This window comes from Abramis brama, assembly GCF_963993115.1.
Source record: "Abramis brama genome assembly, chromosome: 19".
Taxonomy (NCBI): domain Eukaryota; kingdom Metazoa; phylum Chordata; class Actinopteri; order Cypriniformes; family Leuciscidae; genus Abramis; species Abramis brama.
Window position 1 is genome coordinate 18408085 of NC_139981.1, and position 27549 is coordinate 18435633.

A 27549-nucleotide genomic window follows, 5' to 3' on the forward strand; every position below is an offset into this window, starting at 1 on the left:
TTTCCACCATAGTGCAACGGATTTGCTTCAGAGCACCACAGATACTTTCTAGAATTCTAATGTGCCATTACAGCAAAGTAATTGTTTACATGGTGTATGTTTGTATGAAATAGCAGTAATACAGCTGCCTGTGCTAAATTTAACACATTGCAACATAATACATCATGATAACAGTGCCAAATAAATCCCTCATTCATTCAAATCATTACATACACTATTATTTCGAGTCTCTTATGCTCATGAAGTCTGCATTTATTTGATCCAGTTCAATATTTTAAAACGCAATTTATTCCTGTGATGGCAAAGCTGAATTATCAATAGCATCTGCTGCATTCTAATATGCTGATTTGGTGCTCAAGTAACACTTATTAATATCAGAGTTAGTAATGATTTTGTGGAAAACATCATGCTTGTTTCTGGATTCTTTGATGAATAAAGTCCAAAAGAACAACATTTATTTGAAATAGGAATTTTCTTTTGTAATAATGTAAGTCTTTTCTTCACTTTTGATCAATTTAATGCATCCTTGCTGAATAAAGCAAGCAAAAGGATTAGTAGCAAGATAATTCATTTCTTTAAAAAAAAAAAACAAAAAAAACATACTGACCCTGAACTTTTGAAGGTAGTTTGGTATTGCGTAGTTGTGCTTGAAGTCAATTGTTTCATTTGTGATGAAGCAATGAAACACACCAAATTACAAACACATGCAAAAACAAGAACCAACAAAATATTAATAACTGATAATGTTGTAGTCAATGCATGAGTTTTTTTCTGTGAGCTGTTTGTTAAAACAAAACCTGTTTGCATAGTACAATAAAACCACTTTTTTGATAGATAAATACATTGACCAAGTTTAGGGTTTTATTCTTCCCTCGTATTTAAAAAATATAAATATTTTCCTCATATTTTGACGATTTAATCAAACTTGTAGGGTCATTAAAACACATCCCCTCCAGACATCACTTTTGGCCACTACTGTATATCCACAACTGGATGTCAATATCAATATAGATTTAAACTGGTTAAATGTTCCATGAATCTACGCACCAGACTACAGAGAACAGGCCGCTGTATTAGACGTGGTTACACTACAATTGGAATTCCAGACAGGGTTTTCCCTGGAGACATATTGGGAGAGACGGACATTCCCTTTTGAGGTTAATCTGGTCTGATAATGCTCTACACCACTGCCTCCATAAGGACTTTTAAATTACAGCCTTGCGATTACATAGTCTGCAGGAGAACAAAAAGAAAAAACAGATGCAAAGATCAACATACCCCTATAAGTCTCATAGAATATATGGAAATACAATTTCAGGATTTGAGGATTTGCTAATTAATCACCAAACAGCTAGAGTTCCTTTTGCATAGCTATCATGAGATGTATTTCTAAAGAAAAACACCAATTATTAAAATGGAACCATAACAATTTAATATAAAAAAGCACTAGAGCCGGAGCGCTCAAAAAAACAAAAAAAACCCTAAAAGACAAGCACAAGAGCGAAAACAGAAAAATGCAAATATATGTAGAGAAGAGTTTATTCTGCAGAAAAGAGAAACACTGTTGTTGAATATCACTTTCATGAGCCATCTTTCAAAACTTCAAAAAGATTGATCAACTTTAAATAAACACCAGCGCAAAACGTATAAATCTATCCTAAATCTATATAATCAAGTGCACCTAACTGTTATGAAAGATATAGTAACCAAAAAGAGATTTACTAAGGCCATTTTCTCTATTAAAAAAAATCCACTTTATATTAGGCCTCAAAGAAATATTTGGTTTGAACCCATTGAATTAGGGGTCCGCTGTTTTAATCTATTAACACCCATTTTAAAATGTACAGGTCATTTTTACACTTTAATCCTCTTCTTATACTTCCATTATGTGTGCAATATTTTTTTTCAAATTGTATATACATAATCTATCTTTCTACCTTAGAAAGAAATCTGAAAATTGCAGATACATTTTAGCTTATCCCCACTGCATAAGCAGTGAAAAATATGATGATGATCGATGTACAAATAAATAACATAACTGCACACTTCTACTGAATGGGAGCATGTGCAGCGGTCTAAATCCAAGATCAAATGTCACTTCTTGATTAACTGTTATTGTACCTGCCACACCAAACGGCCAACCATTCATAGCACTTAAAAAGGGAGGATTTTGAAAGAGTAGGTAGTTTTGCAGAAGTGGAAAGAGTTTAATAAATCCATTTGTGTAGTGGATGCCAGACAGCATCAGACAGTCTCTCAACACGCTAGAAAAACATTAAACACCTCTCTTTGTCTAAAAATGAGACGTTGAATGTTTGCACCGACATTAAATAAATGTTGGGATAATGTCACAAGTATATTCGATAATGTAATCTTCCTCAGTTTGCAAACTGAATTTGATTCTGTCAAACTTAGGACTCAATTTAGTCAAATTTAACGAGCCCGGGCAGCCCTTAGATGCTTTATCTTTTTCATTCTAATGGCAATCAGCCATTTTAGTAAATATTTGAATCCGTGACATGGCCCAGTTTCTGTTCCATCTGCTGGAACGTAGTGTCCTGATAAGCTAAAGTGCTGTGAGTGGCAGTGCAGGTGGACAATCACTGCTTGAGTAAATCTTTCAGCACGGCCCCACCGCTGGACTCAGCTGACACAGGTACAGGTGTGAACGTTGGCAGGGCGTTTGAGATGGGCTTCATAAGCAGGTGTCCCCCAGCTCCTGCAGTGCTGCCTGTACCTGCGGGATTGAGAAGGGGTACGGCAGCAGAGCGGGGCGCCAGGAAAGGGTTTGAATCCCCAGTGCGCTTACCTGGGCCTGAAACACCTGAAAGAACATGAGCAGCGTTAGAAGTGATCACAAATATACAGGCCTGTTCACACAAAGAATGATAACTATAACGTTAACACCGTTTACACTAAGGCCTTGTCCACACTAATATGGTTTCGTTTGAAAACGTTTTGGCCTTTCTTCCACACTGAGACGGCGTTTTTATTAATGAAAACGCTCTCCAAAGTGGATAAATTTGAAAACACTGTTTTCGCGTTGTAGTGAGGACTGTCAAAACCGAGGTATTTAAATCCATGACGTCAGTTTAGTCATGTGACGCGTATTGTACCAATAGATATTCATGTTTATACCGATGCCGTGCCTGTTATGCGCTATTCACTTTCACTCTGTTGCTAAAATATATTACTTTGCACACTCTTCATATCACAGTCCTGCAAAGATGATAGAAAATTTACTCACATTTGCTGTCCTGCGGCAAAACATGAGAGCAATTGCGTTTTAGACCAAATATATGGTGACTGAGTGCGACCTGGACGCATCAGTAAAGGTGAGATATTTTTGCTAAATAAAATTATCCTGCCAGAGGAATTGCGCGATAACTTTATTATTTATTTTTTCCATCTGTATCATCTCAGAGAGCTTTTGTGAGGCTTTACGCATGTGCAGTAAGTTGAATATAGCGTTTTCAGGCATTTTCCAAATGTTTCTCATCCACATTGAAACATCGGAAAACGCTAGTGTGGACGGAAAGTTTTTAAACGAAAAGGCCGTTTTTAAATGTATCCGGATTAAAGTAGACGTAGTCTAAGTGCATGCTGTAGCTGTCCGTCGCTTTAAATGCTCATGCTCTTTTAAGTTGGGTGGATTTTGATTGGCTGTCAATGTTTCTATCGTTCATCAGAAGAAAAAAAAAATCATTCTGAAAGCATTTTTAACAATATTGTTCCTCTGTGTTGGTATTGTTATAGCTGTGGTGTGGATTTCCCTATTCTCGTGGAATTATAATGATCATTAAAACTTTATAGTTATTGTCCTTAGTGTGAATAGGATATTCATAGATAGATATTCATGTTATAGCTGATAACTGACAAATGGTCTATACTATTTTGTCTGAATAAGTTAAAAAGAAAAATTAAACATTAACAGTGTTACTTAAGAAAAATTACCTTTAAACGTAAAAATAGGGGAAATTATCATGCACATTTAAATATCCAATATCGGCTGATACCGATCCATTAAAAAATAAACTCACACATGAGCCAGTACCAATAAAAAAATTAAGAAATAACCGATATGGTACCAATGTATCGCACATTCCTATTTTAATGAGACGTTATACCTGATGCAGGTGTGTTAGCAGTACTCCGGCCAGGTGGGGGCGCACTCAGGGGCTTGATGTCATAAACAGGCAGTTTAGGGGCAGGGAGTGCAGGAGTAGACTCTACTTCCAGGAACTTCACGAACATCTCAGAGAAGGACTTTAAACACAGACACTAGTGTAAGTGGAAGATGCACTTGTGTAATAATGTATGTGTGCATGCATTAGCATGTGTGCCCACCGAATTAAGGTTTTGTGCGTGTGTAGGCCTTTGGGGGGTGTTGGGTACACTCTGAACGGCTCTGCCTCCCAGCCAACTCGAGACCCATCCGGTCATCCCACTCTTGCCCTCTTCTTGTAACAACTGCAAAAAGAGACGTCATGAGTCAGTTAGTCAGAGAGAGTGTTTATGTGTGTGCCGTCTTTGGTTGTGTTTCAGAGAGTTGTATTTTCCCCCTCTCACTTAAACAAGATAACTGTACAAAGTTCAGTGAAATACTGATACAGAAAAAAACACTGTCCTCAGAGCACTCAGACTAGAGCAAATGAATGCTATCTTTAAATAAATCCACTGAATCAGACTTTATCCCTCCAAAAAAAAGAAAAGAAAAGAGGCAGACCGGGAATATTTTTAGCCTTTAGAGTTGTAAACAAAGAGGTCTTGAGTGGAAACTTAAACTTAATGTGTAGGTGTGGAGAGGAGTGGAGAAAGAAAATATGGGTTAAAATGGAAAGTGGACTGTGTGACTCAGAAACACACACACACAATTACTTTCCTTCTCTCTTTCTTCTCTTGGGGCTGTTGGGTAATTCTGCTCACCACTTACTGAATAGTTGGAGTCTCTCCTGCCAGACCCCAGCCTACTTCTATGGGATTGTGGGTAAGGAAATGCTTTAGGTGCAGGATTGGCATGGGCCCGTCATCTAATTCAGTATTTGTCCGTCTCCCAGGCAGTCTCTCTCTTTCTTCCTCTGTAACTCCTGATTTCTGCCTACTGTCTGTTCATCTACTATTGCTTAGTATATTAATGAAGACTATAAGAGGATAGTGGCTGCACTAATCAAACACAATTATTCATTACATTTAATGAATAATCCAGAAAACCCCCTCACCCAACAACAAAACTAGGTGCCAAGGTGTCTGTGACAACCCCCCCCAAAAGGGAAGAACAGGCCCCTGGTAACCATGGCAGCAAAGGCACGCCAGCGAGATAAGACGACACAAAAAAATGTGGAAGGAGGCCAAATGCAACAGCACAGGCCATATGAAAGATAGACATAGGCCCATAAAATTTACTTCTCTCCATTAATTCATAGACACACCTTTCCATGAATTAACATGCATTTATCCAGGACATTGTGTGTATCATTACTGTCTTTTTCTATTGTATAATATTTTATGCATGCCTTATGATAGAACTACTAGTTTATGTAACATCTATATCATGCTTGATATCAAAATAATCCTCGTTTAGTATCTTACACATTAGTGTACATCACCTCCTCATAGCATGCATTGTATGCTTATATTAATTCAGAGTATGAAGGGACAAAAAATGCTCAGCAAACAAGTCAGATTCTAAATTAAGTAACTTTTCCCACTTGAAAATTACACCTCTCGCATTAGGTCAAGCCCAACTCGACCTCTGCGGAAGTTAAAGGGCCCTATCTCAGTGGCCACACTCTCTCCTGCTCTGGTTGGTGTTTGTGTGGGACCTCACTTGGTCCTGGAGCCAGTGCACCCGTGCCGCCAGGGCCTTCACATCAAGCTACATCATAACTTTCCTCTCTCCAGACAACGACAGAGTCAGGCTAACATCGTAAGTTTGCCATTTCTTTCTTTCTTTCCAACCCGGAAGAACTTGACTTCAACTTCATCATCCTGGAACTACTGAACCATCAAGACTTTCTCCTGAGACTGCTTCTGGGCGCTCGTTCAACAGCTAAGGCATTGTAAGTATATCGTACATTTAACTCACTAAACAGAGGTTTAGCATAAGCTTGTATAATGTGGTTAACTGACTCCTTTCCATAGCTTTCATTCATTTGCTTTCACTCTCCATTTACCCATGTATGCGTGATTGTGTGTATGTGTTTGTTTAGACTAGTTATGTATTTGTGATTTAGTTAAATCAAATTTTTGTGCACATTCATGCGAGAATTGATTCTGTGGTCACTGCTTGCAAGTCCCTTTAACGATGCGATTACAGCCACACGCTCTTGAGCAGCACAAAAGAAAGAAAGTTATTTTTCTGTGGCCACAAAAAATATCCTTTTTGAGAGTTGATAGACGATTAATACTGAGTGTTCACTGGATGAACAGGTTAATAGATTGTAATATCAATTCTGCTTCAAGTTAATTCTATTAACTGATCCAAATATTTATAATTAATTACAACTAGTTATACTATTGTAGCAAATTAGCTCAAAAGTGAAATATGAATAATTAATTATATAAATGATCCTAAAAAAAACACTGAGCAAAATTGCAAATTAGGTATCGTTTCAGCAAAATCATATTCAGTCTGATTCCATTCTGGTATGGAACAATCCAATGAAGATTAGCCCATGATTTACTCACCCTGAAGCCATCCTAGGTGTATATGACATTTTTCTTTCAGACGAATCCAGAGTTATATAAAAACACGTCCTGGCTTTTCCAAGCTTTATAATGGGAGTCAATGGGTGTATTTTTTTGGAAGTCCATCAAAGCGCATCCATCCATGACAAAATGCTCGAAACGGCTCATACGGGTTAATAAAGGTCTTCTGAAGTGAAGCGATGCATTCGAGTAAGAAAAATATCCATATTTAAAACTTTATCGACTAAAATAACTAGCAAGTCGACTTACTCCAAAAGAGTAACCCTTGGCTTGAACTTGACGCACAACGTAATGACGAACGCAGTTGCCCAGCCCTATTTGTTTGACGCTACTCCTACATCATACATTGTCAAGTGTTACTCTTTTTTTTTTATTTTTTATAAATTTTCATTTTTGGGTGAACTATACCTTTCATTCCCAATTCCCATTTTCCCCCTCGCTGAATATCCCGTTTCACTCGGAAATAATACAAGTAAAAAGGGTTGTGAACAATTGCAGCGTAATTCATTGCAAAAGAAAAAATTCCATACTGATTTTGACCCTTTGAGGATAGTGGCTAAAAGATTACGGCTTTTCCAAGAAAAAAATTAAGCCACATCCTGCTTTATCATCAGAACGGATCTGTCCTAGTTATTGAGAAATTCAGCCCCACCAGGATCAAAACGGAAAAACAGATATTCAAATAGAAAACAAATCAGCCCTATTAGCAGTCTGCCAAATTAATGTGGTCATATGCGTGCAGGGTTTCCGGGGATGCTGACATGTCATTTAGCGCAGCCTGGAAGAGCAGAAGTCTCTATACCCTGATTACCAACGAAGAAGTCATCCTTCAAAGAACTCGAAACAAGAACCTTTTTCAACAAGACCAGCGTGGGCAGCTCGAGGCTTGCGCCAAATTAAACACATGAGGTAAGATGAGTGGAAAAATCTTTTTAACATCTGATAAACATCCTCAATGCTGACATCAAACATGAGATAGTTGAAAAAAAAAACAAGGCTGGGCGGAGAACCGAACATCAGGAGGTCAAATATTAAATTCACACTTGTTTAACCATCAAGTTTCAGAGGTGAGATGAGGTCTGGAGCAGAGCCACATTTGAGACTGATGAAAAGTCAAAGGAATTTTACAACAAGGGTAAGACAGAAAGGAGGAGGAAATGAAAAAAAGTGAAGGAGGCTGCTCCTCCTCTTTGAAAAATTGGACATAACAATATTCACTGAATGTGAATCCAAATGCACGTGCACATTTGCATTTGTGAAGACGAATACATTAAAAAAAAGTGAATGCAAAAGGGAGGATAAAAAGAAATGTACATGATGAGAAGCAGACCTACCTCGCCCACCTCATCTCGGTCCAACCCAAGCACATTACCCATAAGCCTCAGCACCTCAGAGCGCTTGTTTCGGGGGGTATGAAAATAGCCCATGTAAAGATTCTTCATCAGAACCCTGTGTCAGCAATTAATGATGTTAGATGATTTTTCACAGGAACACCCTTTTGAAAATATTTGGATCTAAATATATATGAAATATGTTTCCAATGCAGACTGTGTTTTGGACTCACTTATCCACTTTGCCTTCGGTGGTGTTCAGGAGGTTCATCAGTTTCCTCTGAGCCTCTTCCAACATATCCTGTCTCACATCCACTGCAAAACAGACACAAGCACAGGTTTGAGTATCATGTGTTATTTTATTCTTCATTGCCGTCACAGTTTGGGTCATGAGTTATGGCTAATTCATAAAACCATCACCTTAATAAAGAAATTATTTACTTTGATAATGTCTGGCTTCTATCAGATAAGGCTTTTAGTTAAAATAACTGAATTTAACACACACACACACACACACACACACACAGTTGTGTTTTCATGTTTTAAGTTCAAAAGAGCTTTAAGGTCAGTAACAAAATTTCCGAAATTAATACTTTTTACTGAAGAATGGAGTAATGACTGTTTTGCTTTGCCATCATAGGAATAAATACATTTTTTAAATATATATAAATAAAAAAGTTAAACAGTTAGGGTTAGTAATCACATTTCACAATATTGCTGTCTTTATTGTAATTTAGATCCAATAATTGCAGCCTTGGAAAGCATAAAAGACTTCTTTCAAAAACATAAAAGTCCAAATTAATTACACCACTATTAAGTTCCTTATAAAGTTACGAGCCACCAGCAAGTAAGTCTTTCATTTTGAGCCAAAGTCAATTTTACTTGCACTTGGCGAGAGTTCATTTTGGACACTGTATTTGTGAGATGCAGACAGAGCTTTCAGCAGAAGGTGGTATGACTTTGTTATCCATTAATGCAAACAGTCGAGAACAAGTGTTTGCATAGAACTAATAAGTATGTGTGTGCGCACCTTAACATAAACAGCAATAACAGTGGTATTGGGTTAAGTGTGTCTGGGAATGTCTCATGGAGTAATGACAAGGAAGTGTGTGAGTATGACGTGCTCTAAATGCCTTTATCACTGGTCCAGCAGGTTTGGCGGTTCGGCTCTTGAGAGCTCTTTTCCTCTGAGACTTTACCTCCAGAGACCACATGAACTCAGCGATAAGAGAGGGTGAGAGAGTTCCTGTCTGCGCTAAACACCCTGGAATGTCTGTCGGCTGCACTTGTGCTTTGCTAAGCAAAAATTAACCGTTCTCGATCATACTGTCTACGTTCTCCTCAGTCGTTCTTTGACAGATGTAGTAAAAATCCCAGCGCTCATCCCTCACCTTCCTCTCCCTCTTAGACCGACAGCACCGCATTGTTGATTTGGGGCTTGATACGGACAGAGAAGAAAGGGATGGCTGTGATAGAAAGGCAGGGTGGATGGAAAAAGAGAATCTTTGTCTACACACTTTGGCTACTGACATGCCATAAATATTTTCTCTCTGAAAGAAAGGAGGATGCGAAGGAATGCTAAACATCTATACCATCTACAGACCTGGCATCTCTCTCACAAACGCACACGTGTGTTTTAGTGTCTGCACAGATATTAATCAAACTTAAACCACTACATAGAGCACAGTCTCAAAGAGTCAAACATAATTTAATGGTTCCTGATGTTCCTAGTCCTGTTGACATTCACAAGACTCTTCAGAAAAATGGTTTACAGTGCTACAAACCTAATCTCAGATCATGTGTCATGAGTTTTGTGGTGACTGAGCTTTAGACAAGTATTTTTGCGGCGCACTCTACGTCTAAACATTTTATGGGGTTGTGTCTGGTGTGATAGATATATTATTAGTGCTGTACAGCACAGGATCATGAAGGTAACAAAATGAAATGCGATAAAAACTAAGGCTGCCCCCAATGATGTCAATGACGGCGACAAAAATGAAGATGACTATGCCGACTCATCTCCACAGTATAGTGGATGCATTTATGGAGAGAAATATATGTTAATAAATTCTTAATTAGAATCAAACTGAATCAGGAAATAAATGCTGATACTCAGTGTTAGTTTTTTCAAAAAAAATTCTGTATTTGTCTTTTTCCTTTTTCAAATATTGTGTCGGACAACTGGTGCCTTCAAGTCAAAAGGTTGAGAAGCACTGCCCTAGTTACACAATGAGGTGAAATGTTGAGCTGATTTTTTTAAAGAAAGTTCTCCAGCACTGATTTCAACAGTCATTCAGTTGATGACATACTGTCTCACCTTGTTTCTTCAGATCTTCTATCTGTTCCTCTTTGAGGTCCAGCTGATCAGTGAGGCGGGAGGCAGATTCGAGAGCTGCGTTCGCTTCATCCAGGTTTATCTAAGATTACACACACAGACATTGAGCAATGATATAAATACTTGTGTCAAGCAGAGTGCAGAAAGAACAGAGGTTTGAACTGACTTGCAGAGCGGCAGCCTGATCCCCAAGATTTTCTGCTTTATTTCTCCACTCTTCTTTCTCTCTCTTGTATTTTTCCAGTTCTGCTGAGTACATGGCTTTTTCTTCTGTAAAGAGAGATACAGATGTCAACTTTGTTCAGGATTGAAGACTTATTGCAGATTCCTCTCTTAATTCAAACATTTTAAAAAAGGAAAGAAAAAAAATCTGAAAATGTACACTCTAATCAACATTTGTAATTGCTTTAATGGTCATCACTACATACAAGAAAAACTGCTTCATAAATTATACCAAAAATGGAATAGCAAAAATAATGTACACTCTTGCCTTGTTGAAACTGTTCTAGCACCATCTGCAGGTTAGAAAGTGACACTGCATACTGGTTGACCTGATCCTGAGTGGAACGGAGCTGAATCAGTGCCTCATCTCTTTGTCTGACAGCACCATTTAGCTGCTCCTGAAGAGACTCCACCTGCATGCTTGCCTGCTGACTACATGCACACACATAGAGACACTGGTGAAGCCATAAACGATACAATGGGTGCATTAAAAAAAATTGGCTGCAAGCATACAGTTTTTTAACATTTTTAAATAGCAATTAACATTTTGACAGAACCTCTAGTAAATTACATGTCATTTTATTTAGTTGTCTGATCAGAGTCATAGGAGATTCGTGACCTCTATTTGAAAAAAAAAAAAAAAAATCGTGCTGCTCTAGTTGGTATGAATTGGTGTGAAAGCAAAAGCGAGGGAGTGTGTTGGAAGCAAACTCTGGTTAGGACCAAACAGTCTTGCCAACAGACAAAAACCCTCTTACTCCCACCTTGCGCTCTCCACGGCGTTAGAGGAAGACGCCAGCCGCTCTTCTAGGAGTGCCACTCTGCGTTTCAGCTCTCCCTCTCTGTCCTCAGCTCCCAAAGCCTCACGTGTGTACGAATCCTCAATCTCTAACAGGTGGTTGCGCAAACGCTCCACCTCCTGCTTCAGGCGCTGCTCTTTATCACGCGTATGTTGCAGCTACACAGAAAGAACATGGGAGTACAATAATTCCTCTATTAGTATTAATATATTTGTAATGGATGCAATAGGTATTAAAGATAATTGGGAGATTGTAGCAGTTAATATTTTCAGCACTTCAGTAAGGCAATAAAGCACAGTAATGATGTGTAATCTTGGTCTCTGTTACCTCACTCTGCAGAGCAGACGTCTCCATTTGTTTCTGTTTGAGGGCCATCATCACTTGATCTCTTTCCTGCTGAAACAATACTGCCTTGTCCTGCATGGACCTAATTTCATTCAACAGTTGGTTCAGCTCACCAGATTTACCCTACAGTACAGAGAAAGGCAGAACAGATTAACTTCACAACACACATAAAACCAGAGCAAAAGTTAATATATTTTAAAAAATAATTTATTCTTGTGAATTTACAGCAGTTATTACTCTAGTCTTCAGTTTAACATGATCATTTCAGAAATCATTCTAATATTTGCTCAAGTAAAATTGATCAATGTTGAACACTTCAAAATCTGCATCAAAATCTGACAATCTTTTTTCATAAATTTACATAAAACTTTAATAAGCCAAATGGAATTTCTAAAATAATCATGGTTGCGAAACAATACAGTCATCTCTGGATGTTAACTCTTTCTCCTCCATTGACAGAATTTTCTGGCTCTCCATGTTTTCTTTGTTATAAGGTAGGGGGCGCTATTACACATCTTCTGGGAGAGTACTGAATCTCCTGATCAAAACACATGCAAAGATGATGCAGAAAGAATCCATATGGTAATCATATGCATATGTAAAATAATGCAATCATCAACATTAAAAAGCATATGAATCAAAACAGCCTAATGTTACTGAATGAAATGTTGACCCAGGATGAGCTATAGGACTGTGCAAGCTTTGGGGGTGTTGATGGACTCAATCTACTCCATCTAGGTTTTTATCATCATTCTGAATCTGATTCAGATGTAGTCTTTGACAAAAATGTGATTTTGCTCAAAATGTTTTTGTTTGTTTGTTTTTTAATGAAAAATACCCACATTCAAGTATTGATCAAAAAAGAATGCATAAAGCTAGACTAAAAAGTTGTTTTTGTTTGAAAGCAGAGGGTCTGTTCTTTATTCATACAACAATATATTCTGGGGGCCATGAAATTGTGAAAATGATCAAAAACGCTGGCGGTGGTTGGCAACTTTTAAAAAAAAAGCTGGAGGGGAAAGAGTTAACTTAGGATATGATAAGATATTTTAACAGCACACACAAACAAACAAACCTGCTCTTTATCTTTTAACATCTTCTCCATGGCAATGGCCTTCTCATTCACAGCACTGAACTGAAACTCTCGTTCCCGAAGCAACAGGGACACCTGCATGTTGGTCTCCTGCAGGGCACGGAACTCGGTCTCTTTCTCACGAGCTTTTGCTGCTATCGCTTCATTCTCCTCCTTTAATTTCTTCACATCCAGTTCCAGGATCAGCGCACGCTCTTTGAGGTTCGTCACAGCCTGCTTCAAGACTTCGTTGTCATTCTCGCGGTTACGTAAATTTTCACTCACCTAGAGTGTACAGGGAAAAAAAAAGCCACATAAGGTTCTATCTAAGGTACTGCACATCTTACAGCTTTCCCTACCATCCATTCAACAAATCAGAATTGTAAGTCACCTGACTGAGCTGGTCTCCCTTGGTCTTAATGAGTAGATCTTTCTCTCTGAGGGAGCGGTGTAGCGATTCTTGCTTCTCTCTGGCATGCTTGAGGTCCTCTGCATGGCTTCTCTGCTCACTTTCAGACAGAGATGCAGAATTTGACAAGCGATGATTGTTTTCCTGCAGAGTTCTTATCATGCTCTCCTTCTCTGCTAATGTTCTCTGCATTGACTGCAGCTCCTGATGTACACTCTCATCTTGGCCTGGTAGTGCTGCCTCCTTCAGCTTTGGAGGAGCAAAAGCCTGGGTAGCAATCATAGCAGAAACTTCTGGAGATTGCTTGACACTGCCTAGCTTCCCAAGCAGCACGTCTTTGGTGCTGCTCAGCTGGCTGATGGTCTGCTGCACCTGTGCCAGCTCTTGATTCAGCAATCCCAGCCTTTTCTCTTTCTGCTCATAGCTTTGAATAAGTCTAGTGTAATCCACCGAGAGCTTTGAGCTGCAGTCGCTGTCGGCAGAAACCTGCCCCTGAAGCTTGAGGAGCTCCTCTTGCAACTGAGCAGATTCATGCTGCATGTTCCTCACCGTCGTGATCACCTGCTGTTTCCACTCTTCCATCTTCTTCACTTGTTGTTTAAGGGTGTCACGTTCATGTAGGAGCTCCTCAAACTGGTTGCTGCTAACGCCTCCTGAGCCACCGCTCACGGAATCGCTGACGCCAGTTGTCTGAAGGACAGAGACCAGGGTCTGACATTTTTGAGTCAAGGCGTCAATCTCGATATCCTTCTCGCGGATGATGCGGGAGAGGTTCTGAATGGTCTCTCGAAACATCTCTTGACTGCCTGAAGGGTCGCTCATGGTGGAGAGCCGCTGGATTTCTTGCTGGAGTTTCAACAAGGCTGCTTCCTTGGCTGCAACAATGTCCATAATTCGATGGTAATCTGAGCGCAGTTGGCTGTTCTCTCTGGTTTTCTCGTTGAACACTGCCATCACCTGTTCACGTTCCACCGCATATGCTTGCAGTTGCTGCTGCAGGAACACCACATCTTGACCATTGCCACCAGACACTCGAGCGTGCAGCGCCTGGATTTCTAGATCTTTTTGAAGGACCATTTGTGACAGTTTTCCCAGCTCATTTTGAGCGACCACAAGTTGGTCAAGTTGCTTGGTTAGAGAGAGGTTTTTCTCATTTAGCTGGTTAATCTCAGTCTCTTTCTCCCTGATCCCTTTCACTAGTTTCTCAATCTCTACTTTTGAAAGGTCGTGTTTCTCGTTACCATTTTCACCATTCAATGACTGGGTCTTGTCCTCCTGTAGGATTTCTACGGACTGTATTTGACTCTGTCCTTGTGTGCTTAGGCCCTCCACTTCTGACTGAAGCAGTACAATCTCCTCATCCTTAGCACTGATGAGTCTTTCATAATTGAGAGAGCTTTGTTCATGTCTTGACCGTGCTTGCTCTAGTTCACTCTGTAGCACCTGTAGAGAATGCTGGGACTGCAGTGTTGTGGCCTGCTGCTCCTCTGACACCGTCCTCAGAGCTTGGACCTCTTCTTCGAGTTGATCTCTGGCAGCTTTGAGCTGGGTCACCTCGGCCTCAAGCTCTGTGATGATGTCCAGTGTCCGAGGCTCTGACAATAACTGCGGTCTGCTTTGCTGGTCCCTCACACGGTCAATCTCTTCTTTCAGATGGCTGTTATCTTCCTTCATGGCGCCAAGCTGTTTGTCCTTCTCCTCCACTAACCTTCTCAGAGAGTCACACTCTTGAGTTACTCTCAAGACACTGCCCTCTAATTCCTTTTGCATTTCCACAGCTTGAGCTTTCAGGGTTTCGGCAAAGGCGTCCTTCTCCTGCAGAAGCGCTGTGAGTTGATTTTGACCTGCCACAGTGATGTCCAACATTTCGCTTGTGTCTTTGTGGTCAGAGACCATCTGCTCTATCTCACGCCTGAGCTGTGCAATCGTGAGATCTTTCTCCTGATTCAGTTTCACCATTCGCTCATGTTCGGTCTGCAGTGCAGAAGCATCCATAGAGCGTGCTCTGGTCAGTTCATCGATGGTTTGTTGATACTGTTTGGCCTGATCTGATAGTCGCTTTTCAGATTGACTCAGCTCAGACTCTAACTGGCTTTTCTCTAGTTTCCAGGCTTCAATGCGGGTATCTTTCTCCAGGGACATCCTGCTTAGAGAGGCTTGACCATCTTGGATCTGTCTTTCCAAATGGTCTATCTTGTCCAAAGCCTGAGTGCTTTCTTCCTTCAACTTTCTATTTTCAATTTTCAATTCAAAGTCTTCTGAAGCAGACCTTTCGAAGGAAGACTTCATTTCTGCTAACTCTGTTCTTAAGTCCTGAATCTCTTTATCCCTTGCCTCAAGTTCCTTCCTGTGTCCCTCGAACTCATTCCCTTGCTCCCCAGAATGACTTAACTCCTCACGAAGTGCAATAAATTCTGTCTCTCTCTCCTGAAGTGCCCTCTTGAGGTCGGAGGACTCCTGCCGCAGTTCTCTGCCCAGATCCTGTGACTTGCACAACTTTTCCCTCAACTCCTTTAGTGTGGTTTCCAGTTGCTGCTTTGTCATGTGCAGTTCATTCAAGGAGAAGGCACTTTGACTTAGCTTCTCCCTATGGGCTTCCAGCTCCAGCTGAAGAGTCCGTCTCTGGTCAAGAGAGGAGCTGAGATCTGACTGAAGACGGGCTTCTTCTGCCTCAGCCTGTGTTTTCTGCATGGACAGCTGGTCCTTCACTGCAATAAGATGCTGGAGAAGGAAAATAGAGTAAGTATGCAGTATATTCATTTAAATTTGAATCACATTTAACAGATCCAATAATTTTTTTTTTTTATGTCTTATAACCATGGAACATTGGCTTAAAAAGAATACCTGTGTGGCCTCTTGGTTCTGCTTGTCAAGTTCTTCCAGTTCAGCACTGAGTGTCTCTATATCAACATGGGCTTGCTTTAGTGCTTGGTCCCGTCTGTCTAGCTGGCTCTTTAGGTCTGAAACTTCCTGTGACAGTTCCACAGCACTCTTTGACTCTCCAGGCCTGTCTCTCTCCTCGGCCAGGGTCAGTCTCTCAACTAACGCAAGCTAAAAAATAAAAATTGTATGAAACTAGTTTGTCTGATAAGCACATATGGTAACACTTTATTTTACACTGTCCTTGTTACATATGTTACATGTACTAATTACAGTAATAACAGTAAATTATGCGTAATTACATGCAACTTACCCTCAACCAAACCCTAATCCTACCCTAACCCCATAGTAGGTACATGTAGTTCATTAAAGGGACACTTCACCCATTTGCATTAAGCTTTGTATTGTTAGAAACCCAGTCATATATTATAATAAACGTGGATTTTTCATTCATTTTTCCCTGAGATGGGAGAAATAAGGATTTAAGTGTTTTACTTCCTGCTTATTATGACGTAAAAATCATCATTTTGCGTCATAATAAGCAGGAAGTCACATTTCATTGAAAAGTGTAGAGACTACAAACACTGGCTCCTCATTATTCCAGGGGGAGGGACCCGCTCACGCTACAGGCCTATTACAGATCAGTGGGTGGGACTTCACTTTCTGAAACTGAAAGCAATATCCTCCATCTTGTTTGGAAGCTAAGCTAACAGGCGCTGTGGAGACAGATGTGAAGATATGACAATAGCGGAGGAGAGTGCTCAATATGATATAGAGGAAGAGGATTTCGGAAGTCTGATGCTTGAATCAGGTGTTTGTGGCTACCTTTACAAGTCGCATAGCGAAGAGCAGCCGAGGCAGAAGACCTGCCTGTCGCGGACGAGAAGCCCAGACTGGCTCGAGCTGGGGGCGGACTGGTGGCGCCGGTGATCTCACACCTCTCGTTTCAATCTAACTGAATTCATTCCGATTGGTGAATCTGACTGTAGTGTTTACATGAACGCTAAACAAGTGATCGGTTGATGTGCGCTTTACCCTTGCTAAGAAAATTTCCGCTCCTCCGTGAGAGATGCGAGACCCGGCGCGTCTCAGTAATGACGCCACCGGCCTCGCGCCGTTCTCCCGCGGCCGTCAGCCTCGTCCTGCTCGCCACAGTAAACATGATGAATGGCGACTGTAGAACGCAAAAGCCGAATCCCGGACATTTTGGGTCTCTAAATCCCTGGCAAACTCATCACTTACTGAGGCTAGCCTTGTTGTTTTCAACTGTGCTCTCTAACCGGTAGGCGTGGCCTCCTAAGGCAGCGAAGCAAGTGCATTCTGGGAGTTGTTGTCTTTCATCCACATAAGCCAAAAATACATTTTCTGGCTTTTCTCAGTCTAGAAAGCTCCAAATTCAAAAATTTCTCCACATTTCTTCTACTTAAATGACCTATTTTAAATACACATTCATCTTCCCAGAGGTGAAGTATCCCTTTAATATCACTCAGTACTTAAATATATAATTACACTGTAACAATGACACCTTCAAATAAAGTGTAACCGCACATATGACCCTTTGCATAACACACAAGTGTCCTTTCAAAACTGCAACTGCAACTTCTGATTAAAAACAAGAAAAAATGTGTATTATTGTGTACCATAACCTTGTTAACATATACAAACCTTTTCTCTCTCCATCTCTTCCTTCTCTGTCCTGAGGGTATCAATGATGGTGTTGAGCTCCAGAATGTCAGCATGTTCCACTTCTCCTATAGGACCGCTCTGAATAAAAAAAAACGATGTAAAAAAAAAAAAAAACGATGTAAAAAGTATTATGCCATTTGAAGAATAAGCCCAGGTGTTTACTTTTAAACACAAATTAACTTTTACATCAATTGTTTTATACTTAAAGGGGACATCGGATGTAAAAATTCACTTTTATATGGTGCATGCATATAAATGTGTCTTTGCAGTGTGTAGACACAACCACCATACAATGGAAAAAATCCATTCACTCCTTTATTTTTAATCCTCAAAAAGCCTAAACACTCTCAATAATCAAGCTGTTTGGATTTTCTGAGCAATATGATGTCATATTGCTCATGCTCCGCCCATGACCACTGACGGACTGTCCCGTATTAGCATATTTCTGTCATATTCTGTTTGTATACTGTCTGCCAAGCTGAGTATGTGAGCGGAGCAGAGTGGGAGCGGTGTGATTTTGAATGGATTTTTTAAAGTCGGAGCGTCATGGTTTTCACTCGCTCCTAAAGCGCTCCACGACCGCTCCATCACGAGTACAATTCATGCCAACGGCCCATTATAGAACTGCATTTTTAGTAAGAATTCACACGTTAAACACATTTAGCTAGCATGATACAGATAGATCACTCAAATCAGAAAAAAATGTGAAGGTTATGATGACGCCGATGGACATGAGTAGCTGCGGGAGGTTATAGTTCTCAAGCTGAATATGATTGGGCAACAGATCTCAATGAAAGTGCGTATCTATAGCACAATTCACAAATTGTATTTCGCGTGCCATTTATACGCCAAAAATAGTTTTTGCGTGCAAATGATACGCACTAAACCCCTTGGGTAGGATTAGGGGTGTGGAGTGCGTGCGTATTACACGCCATGAAGTGCGTATCATATGCACACGAAAACTGCATATGCACGCAAAAACTATTTTTGGCGTATAAATGGTATGAGAAATAAAATTCATGCTATAGATAAGCACTTTCATGAGATCGGGCTGGATCGGGTGAAAGCACATTTTAAACAAGTAACACTTATTCACACATGCAATCGCTCTCTCACTAATGCATTGCATTCAAACAAATGTAATCTTACAGTGCTGTCTGTATTTGATTTTGAATCAGCAGAAATCTGTAAGAAATGTAGCGATCTGTAGATAAAATAACTGATGAAAACGTAGTTATTTTCTTCTTTCCAAACAAAATATGCACTGCAAAAAGCAGCAATGTTATTTAACTTTTAATGCTATGTAATAAGCTTAGCATGTCATAGGAAAAGTTTGCACACTATCTAATAAATCACATTGGCCCTCATTTATCATTCTTGCGTAGAAACGGGCGTATATGTTGGCGTAAGATTATGCTTACACTCCTCTCACCGCCTGATTTATGAAGCTGTGCGTACCTTTGAAATCCAGGTGTACGCAATACCTGCCCTTGATAAATGCCGCGGCTGAAAACGATCGTCATTAGAATAACACGCCCCTATATATTCAAGTCTCCGCTTCCCCCACGCCCTCATTTTACGCCATGGACACACGGAAGACGGCAAAGAAGAGAAACTTGGATGATGTTGCATTATTGTGCAGCACGTGTTTTGAAACAATTAGCATTTAATTTCGTATCACGTCACATGTATTGGGGTGTACAATAGTGATGATGATGTGATGTGGAGTACCATTCATTCACATTAATAATTGCATGACAATTTGTAATATTCTTCTTATTATTATTATTACGATTTTTATTATTAATGACGCTTATTGTTATTTAGAAGAAGAATGACGTTATTATTATTATTTGTATTATTATTATTATTATTTAAAAGAAGAAGAATGTCATTTTTATTATTTTGTCAGTCTGAATTATTTTTTGGTCATTGAAAGCCTTTCATTACTGAACCCAGTCCGTGCTCACCTGCCGGGTGTTCTGTAACCATCGTTTCAAAGAATAGTACAACGGCGAGCGCGTCGAGTAAAAAAGCCTCGTCGTTTGGGGAGGTGCGCGCGCAGTCTGCGGAGACTCGCGCTGCGGAGCCATGCGAAAGTATAATCAAGGCTTGAAACATCAGGTAAAGTGCACAGGCTCGCAACTGAAGGAATACATATGCCTACAAATCAAATGCTTTGGTAAAGTCACACAAATTAAACACTGAAGTCCATGTTGCACAAAAATAAACACTGAAGTTTATAATTACTATGCTGTTTTTTTTTTTACAGTGGGTCATAATATATCATATCTTTTAGTTTGTCAGTGCGTTTTGTGGTGTTAGGAATTGTTTTTCTGCGTATTTCCGCACTAACTCAAAACGTGCGTACACCACCTCCTGAGCTGGCGTAGGATTTGAGCGTGCCGTACGCCAACGTCCATATTGATAAATCTCAAAGTCACCGTGGTTTTGGGTGTACGCTGGAAATTTGGTGTACGCACTTTTGATAAATGAGGGCCATTGAAACTATTCTCCTAGTATTGTTTTTTTTTTTTTTTTTTTTTTATATGGCTATATATTATGAGCAGAACTTTTAAAAGCAATTTCCTTGGGGAGCGAAGACAGAGCGGTGTTTCTGATATCAGTGAGCGAGGAGTGGAACGGGGAGCGGTAAATGGTGAACCCGGAGCGGAGCTGGAGCGGAGTTATTATTAAATGCTTTGAGTGCGAAAGGAAAATTGTTGCCGCTCCACTCCGCTCATATACACTTTATATGTCTTGTGTCGACACGCCCCACAGAAGAGAGGGGTGGGGTGAGCAGTTACTGATTATCATTTAAAGAGACATGCACCGAAACAGGTCGCTGTAAAGAGAGCTGTTTTTGGGGAGGTAAAAGGGTGTTGTTTTACACAACCATTGAGGAATTTTAACCAAAGTATGTTACAAACATGAACACCCTAAAAAATCATACCAACTTGTGGAAAATGGGCATCCGATGACCCCTTTAAATCCTAAGCATGAATAAAAATGTCTAAATATTCTTGGGCCACAAACTTCTTAACTGTGCAGAGGAAGGTTTTCAGCATATTTACCTCACTGAGACTCTTCAATCTAGCCATCTCTTTCTCTGCACCTAAAAATAAAATACAAAAATATAACAGTACATAGAGAGCAATTTATGAATTTCCCATTCAAGAACAATATATGATGTAATATGATGAACATGAGAGTCATAATGATCATACACAATTTCTGGGGTTCTCTATACCTGCCAGAGCATTTTTCAGGGTTTGTATCTCATTGTCTTGCTGGGCTTTCAGCATAGACTTCCCCTCCTGCTCCTGGACTCGATCCTGGAGTTCATTTACAGACTTCTGAAGGCGACTGTAATTTTGCAACAATTCTGTATTTTCTGCGATGGCCTCCTCCTTCTCCTGCTTTATCTGGGCTTTATGATGCTCTGCCTCCTCCAATCTGACCATTAGGTCTCTGTACTGTTTGTGCTGAAGCTCCGCCTCCTCCTGTAAAGACTGAATGGTCGATTGCAGCTCTTGAAGTTTGGCGGAATCCTGCACTGTGGTTGATTTGACAGCACTTCCACCATCTGGGGAAGAGGGAGAAAAACACAGCATTGTACTCAAAGTTAATTTTAAAGTTAAAAACAAAACTAATTTCAAATGCATTTAAAAAGTACAAAAAGGTCCAGACTCTCATTTTAATATGCATCAATGCTCCTCCTCACCACTCTGAAGCTGCTCCTCGAGCTCCTCGATTCTCTCCTCATACTCTGCCAGCTCCTGCCTGTGCCGTTTTGAGATTTCAGCCATTTTCTGCCTCTGGGCATCCTGCAAAGCTGCCAGTTCGTGCTGGTGCTCATCCACCTCCCTTGCCATTCCCTCTCTCAGCTCCTGTTTGGGTCCGAACGTGAATTTGGTTTAAAACAGAACCTGATTCCAAGAGCTGACCAACAGCAAAGCTACTACTCTGTTACAGTTCAAAAGATTTTTCACCTTGATCGTTCTTTGCATTTTCAGAACTTCACCCTGGTCTCCATTCCCATCAACTCCTGGCAGCTTTGATGCCTGGTAAATTAAAAGAAAAAAATTCTAGTTCGATAGCTATACCATGACATATTTGTTAAACTGTATCCGAGGTAAAAAATAAAAGTGACCTGTGCGACTCTCCTCCAATGGGCCACATCAGCCTCTAGACGATGCACCTCATTGGAAAGACGGTTAATTTCCTGCTGCGACCACAGGACATCACTGAGGTCCACCTCGTCGCCATGGAAGCCTTGATGGACAGCTGAGGACCGGTGCAGAAAGGAAGACGAAGTAGTGGTAGTGGCAGCAGTAGTGACGGGAAGCACAGCAGCATCGGTGAAGGATGAGCTGGTCGCAGCTTGAGAAGAGTGTTGGAGTTTCTGAACCTCCTCCTGCAGACAACTCTGACGAGCCTTGAGGTGACTGATCTCCACCTTCACAGCAAACACACACATAAAACAATCAAAGTTCAACTGTTCATTTTAAAGTTAAATACCAAATACAAATTAAATACAAAACTAATTTCAACTGCATTTAAAAAGTACAAAAAAGTACAAAGGTACAAGTACAAAAATGTACAGACTCTAATTTTAATATGCATCAATGCTCATTTTAGACATTTTTGCACTAATATTAGATAAATGTTCAAGTCAGAAAATAGAGCATAAGTGAAGTTAGTTTTGACCCAAACCTCTTTTTGTTGCAGGAGGGTTCTGTTTTCCAGTGACTGCTGTTTGATCTGAATCTCTGCTGCCTCTAGCTTCTCCTCCAGCTCAGAGTTGAGTCTCCGCAAGCGCTCATACTAAACCACACAAAAATAAACATGCAAAGACAATTTTTAATTTACAAATCTTAACATTCATTCATAATGTTTTGAAATGACTCATCCTGTAATTATTCAATTGTACTCCATTACGCAACATTATTTTAAGTAGAAATGTCTTCCTTTTAAAGCACACAAAACAAACACAAAACAAATATCAGCATAATTTAGCAGACAATATTTGTTTGTGTGCTAAATTAATCACCTCAGATTTTTGTGTTACATATGAAGTCTCCAGTTCTTGAAATCTAGAGCTGGACACCTGCAGCTCAGACGCCGCAGAATCTGTAAGAAAGGAAGATAAAGTCATTGTTTCTGAAATAGCTGAGCCTACATCTGTACATAAAGCTCAATTGTACAGCAATTAAGACTGACAAATGCTTTCCATTTCCATAAATAGAATTTATATATATATATATATATATATATATATATATATATATATATATATATTATGGGACTTTCTGTTCATCTGTAAACTGTCCAACATTTCCAAGTCATAGGAAGGGATGAAGATGACTAACTACAAGACCTCACTGGTTAAAGGTGAACAATCTTTGCCAAGTGTGTAGAGTACAGACATATTAAATCCACCCAGAGACTACAAAAATATCACATAGACAGTTTTGTCAATTGTTGCATGACTGTCCCTTTAAATACCAACATTCCAGAGGACATGGAGGATCAAGTTCCTCCCAGCAGCTGCACAGCCAGAGCAGAATATTACACGTATATAACAGACGAGTACACTTGGAAATAAATACAGATTGGACTGTAGAATTCTTAAGTAAATAACAATAAGTAAGAGCACAATATACTGTATTTAAAACTCTTAAGAGTGGAAAAAAGGCATGTTTAGCACCTTAGCAAGCTCTAAACAATAAGGCTCTATTTCAACATGGTTCAGTTCAGGTTCACATGACAAACAAGACACATTTACACACAAAGCATACTCTTGTCTCAACCACACTGCCAAATCTAACACACATAGCCTAATGCTAACTTTTTTTCATTATTTAATGCATAAAATATTGAGACACTAAGTCTTACATTTTGTTACATTTGAGCATTAAGAAACTCATACCCTCAGGAAATGAAAGAACAGTCTTAAAAACACAATTGGGGTGGTGTAGCATAGTGCAATAACTTTATTAAAAGTCCATTATTGGTTAGATTATCCACTTGAAGAATCATGAAGCTAAACCTGGCTCAAGGACACAATGGCCATGTAAAGCTCATTGCTTGAATCTTATGGGTCTTGAACCAGAACTCATTTTAGCAAGAAAACCACACAAGTTAACAGCACCTACTAAATAACTACTTTATATTGTATAACATAAACAGTGATGAAGTCACTTCAATGTAGCCTTTATCTAATGCAACAAACAACAGTCCACTTATATAGTGACAATCCCTCAGAAGTATTGCCTTGCTCAAGGGCACACTGCATGTAGGTGGTCACTGTTGTTGTGGAATGGGACAAACCCCTACCAGGTGTTACACCTGCCACTTCCAGGCAGCCAGCCAAAGAACTGCTACTATACCATCTGTAACGCCTTTACAATAAGTTTCTCTACGTCGTCAATGCAATATGACATGAATAACAATAAACAATACTTTTAAATTTAATGAAAATAAATAAATCATTAACATGATTATTCATGTATTAGGAATGAACAGGGATGAACCAAAAATTATATTAATATTAATAAATGATGTTCAATGGTTTCATCATGCCTAATGTACAGTTAGTGAACAGAACTCTTTTGCCACACCACCTAGGGGTGTGCCGGTTTCAGAATTGGTGATATTAGTTTGAATAAAGAACTTAGTTTGAATAAAATTTATATTTGTGTAGTGTTCAATGTTGTTATCAATAGAGATACGCGGATGGGGTATTAGTTCATCCGCATCGGCATCACAAAACTCATCATCCGCACCAACGTTTTTTGACCAGATTTCAAAGCCGCACCCGCCCGCCATCCACTGATTGTTTTGCGGTCTATGGACGATGCAATGCTCTGCTGATGCGAGCCGCAAGAAAGCCCTTGTCCGTTCTAGAAAGGATGCAGCAAAGATATTTAATGCTAATGTATGAGGCATAGGCCTACGCTGAGTTTCATTCATTTACGATGAGATGCGCTCTAGTTCAACTTCACAATGCAATGCAAGTGAACGCGGCGCATCGGAGCCTCGATGTCATGGTTATTATATTGTCTCCTATATTTGCTTTTTATTTATTAAATACATGCAATTGGTTGATGAAACATTTATTAAAATTAAGATACAATTTGTACAAAACGAAATTCGCTTTAAATAAAGGCTTTCTACAAAGCAAAACTTAATGAAGTGGTAAAAATCATGTCTGACGATTTACAAAACAAAACTTCATTAAGTAGTAAAAAACCATGTCTCCCGATTGCAAATGTTCATTGCTAATGTTTATTATTGCAAATGGTTTTCATTTGTTTAATAAATCTCATAATGATGGCACATCATCACTATATCATAGCTTTTATTTCTATCTCAAATGATTGGCGGTCGGTCAGGGGGTACTTGGCAAAGAATCAAATACAGTTGGAAACGACGTAGACCATTAAAAACACAAGACTGTTAACAATTGTTTTTAATTAGTATTTAAACATTCTCTATGATAAAAAATGTTTGTAAAAAATATTTTAATAACACGGTTTTGGCGGTTATAGAGTTCTAATGACGGTGTTCAACTATAACCGTCGGTCTCACGGTTATATACTAACCGTCACACCCCTAACCACCTTTAGGCTTTATTTAGTATAATCTGTTTTGAGTCGATGCATTGTGAGACATGACAGATTGACTTATGGTCTGTCTGCTTTGCTGGAAGCTGCTGATCAAAGTTCTCAGTGTGTGCTGTTGTGTGTGTGTGTTCCACTCCTCCAATGGTCAAAAAGGGCATATTTACTTATGACACCAGTTTTTGTTGGTACATTTATTTTTTTAGTGTTTGCATAATTAATAGAGCAGATCATCAGATACATCAAGGAACAAAACAGAGATACCCACCGAAGTAGGTCCCCATTCATAAGGGAAAACAGAGGAAACCACAGAAGTTCTAAGAAAACTCCAGCACTTTCTGGATTAAGAGTGACTAAAACCCAACCACAGCTACATCTCTGATAGGGATTCAACGGCTGTATGCAAACAAACCTCTTACTCGTCTTACTATAATCACTTCATCCCATTATACAAGCGCACTGTAGCACCATTATGACAATTGCAGAGAATGACAAGGTAATGACAGCCTCAGTCACTATTCACTTTCAATGCATAGAAAGGAAGATGCAGGTCCCTAACATTTCATTTTGTGTTCCTCAGAAGAAAGTCAGTCATTAAGGTTTGGAATATCAAAATGTAAGCAATGATCATTTCTTAGAGGACTTTCTCTTTAATAAGTTTAATTTCTTTTAGGAGATGCCAGTGTAAACAAAATGACATCTTCAAAAACCTGACAAAACAATCATATCTCAACAATCAGACAAAATCAACTAACGTTAGTATATTTTACAGAGAAATGAACTCAAGCATCTCTGGACTGACTGTATTCATAAACTAATCAACATAAAACTGTCATATTCAGCAGTCTAGCCTACAGTTGTGCTCACTAAATATAAAGGCATAATAAATACCGTACTTTGATAAAAAAAAAAACAGACAAAAAAACGCATATTTCACAGAACAGCTGTCCGACTGTACAAAAACGTTAAAAGTCTGCATGGGAATTTATGATATTCATGACTGTTGTCAACTCACCTCCCACTTCCTCTGCGCTTTCCAGAAGAATATCTTTTGTAAAATTAGAGATCTGTCCGGTAAACGAAGACAAGCTTCCCCCGACCTGACCCAGACTCTGACCCAGGCCAGAGCCCAAACCTCCCAGCCAGGATGACATGACGAGCCGAACCGGATCTAACCCTAAATCACCGACCCGGGCCTTTCACAGCACAGAACCGTGCGAACGAGGGTTTCATGTACTCAGGCTAACTAATAAAGATTAGCGTTTTATGTTGGTTTGTTTAATATAAGTAATAATCATTAATCAGCAGCAGATCCGGATTCCAGCTGGTTCAAAACTTCTTGACATAAACAAAGACAAAACGCCGGATTACACGCGTTAAATCCACGGCAATTACGAAGACCTGGTCGCCGGGTTATATCCACATGTGGTCAGGCTGGTTTCTGGTACGGGGTTGTTTTGGGTCGTTGTGTTTTCACGCGGATAAAGTGCCAGCTCAACCGCGGCCATCACAGATGATCATCTGTCAGGGGACGTGGACAGCACAGATGGATTGTGGGACGGTGGAGGACCAACATAATGCAGCTCACACTTCCCACGCATCCACAGCGACGCCACTGGACACAACGAGTACTGCAACCCAGTGAGAAAACCTACTCCAACTTTTGTCTGTATATACTTTTTCTGGGACAGCAAATGTGATAATATTAATATATTATGACATACGATATATTTAGTATAATTAGGTTATATAATATATACACTACTGTTCAAGTAATTAATACTTTTAATTAAGCAAGGATGCATTAAAATGATCAAAAGTGACAGCAAAGACCTTTACACAATTAGAATAAAAAATGTATTTCAAATAAATGCTGTTCTTTTGAAGCTGTTATACATCAAAGAATCCTAAAAATATTAAGCAGCAGAACTGTTTTTAATATTGATAATTGATAATAATAAAAAATAAATGGTTCTTGAGCAACAAATCTGCATATTATAATGATTTCTGTCAAGTCAGGTCACTTTTATGTATATAAGCTTTATACAATACAGATTTGTATCAAAGCAGCTTTACAGGGATAACAGGAAAATGATTCAATGATGCAAACAGAGTTCATTTTGGCTTTACAGCAGC

At 39.5% G+C, this 27549-nt stretch overlaps 1 protein-coding gene and 1 long non-coding RNA gene across 2 annotated transcripts; one reads left to right on the forward strand and one right to left on the reverse strand.

Annotated features, from left to right (window-relative positions):
- Positions 1-1525: 1525 nt before the first annotated feature.
- On the reverse strand, positions 1526-26961 carry trip11 (thyroid hormone receptor interactor 11). The gene is made up of 22 exons (XM_084093698.1): positions 26429-26961; positions 22842-22921; positions 22505-22615; positions 21942-22247; positions 21781-21852; positions 21513-21678; positions 21039-21374; positions 20863-20903; positions 17768-17866; positions 16067-16273; positions 13205-15943; positions 12817-13098; positions 11724-11864; positions 11361-11554; positions 10865-11028; positions 10541-10644; positions 10357-10456; positions 8273-8354; positions 8043-8157; positions 4348-4470; positions 4128-4266; positions 1526-2824 (listed from the first exon to the last, which is right to left on the reverse strand). The coding sequence occupies exons 1-22, from the start codon at positions 26565-26567 to the stop codon at positions 2601-2603; spliced, it is 5964 nt and encodes a 1987-aa protein (XP_083949824.1). The 5' UTR covers positions 26568-26961; the 3' UTR covers positions 1526-2600.
- Positions 5734-8377, forward strand: LOC311070051. The gene is made up of 3 exons (XR_014603607.1): positions 5734-6059; positions 7451-7617; positions 8255-8377. It is a non-coding gene; the product is annotated as an uncharacterized lncRNA (long non-coding RNA).
- Positions 26962-27549: the final 588 nt, after the last annotated feature.

Bases quoted from the DNA above. Each gene is read 5' to 3' on its own strand.
- trip11 (XM_084093698.1), bottom strand. From the start codon at position 26,567: ATGTCATCCTGGCTGGGAGGTTTGGGCTCTGGCCTGGGTCAGAGTCTG. The intron at 22,616-22,841 runs GTGATTAATTTA...TGTGTGGTTTAG, and splicing joins ATGTAACACAAAAATCTGAG to TATGAGCGCTTGCGGAGACT. The intron at 21,375-21,512 runs GTGAGGAGGAGC...CCTCTTCCCCAG, and splicing joins CGAGGAGCAGCTTCAGAGTG to ATGGTGGAAGTGCTGTCAAA.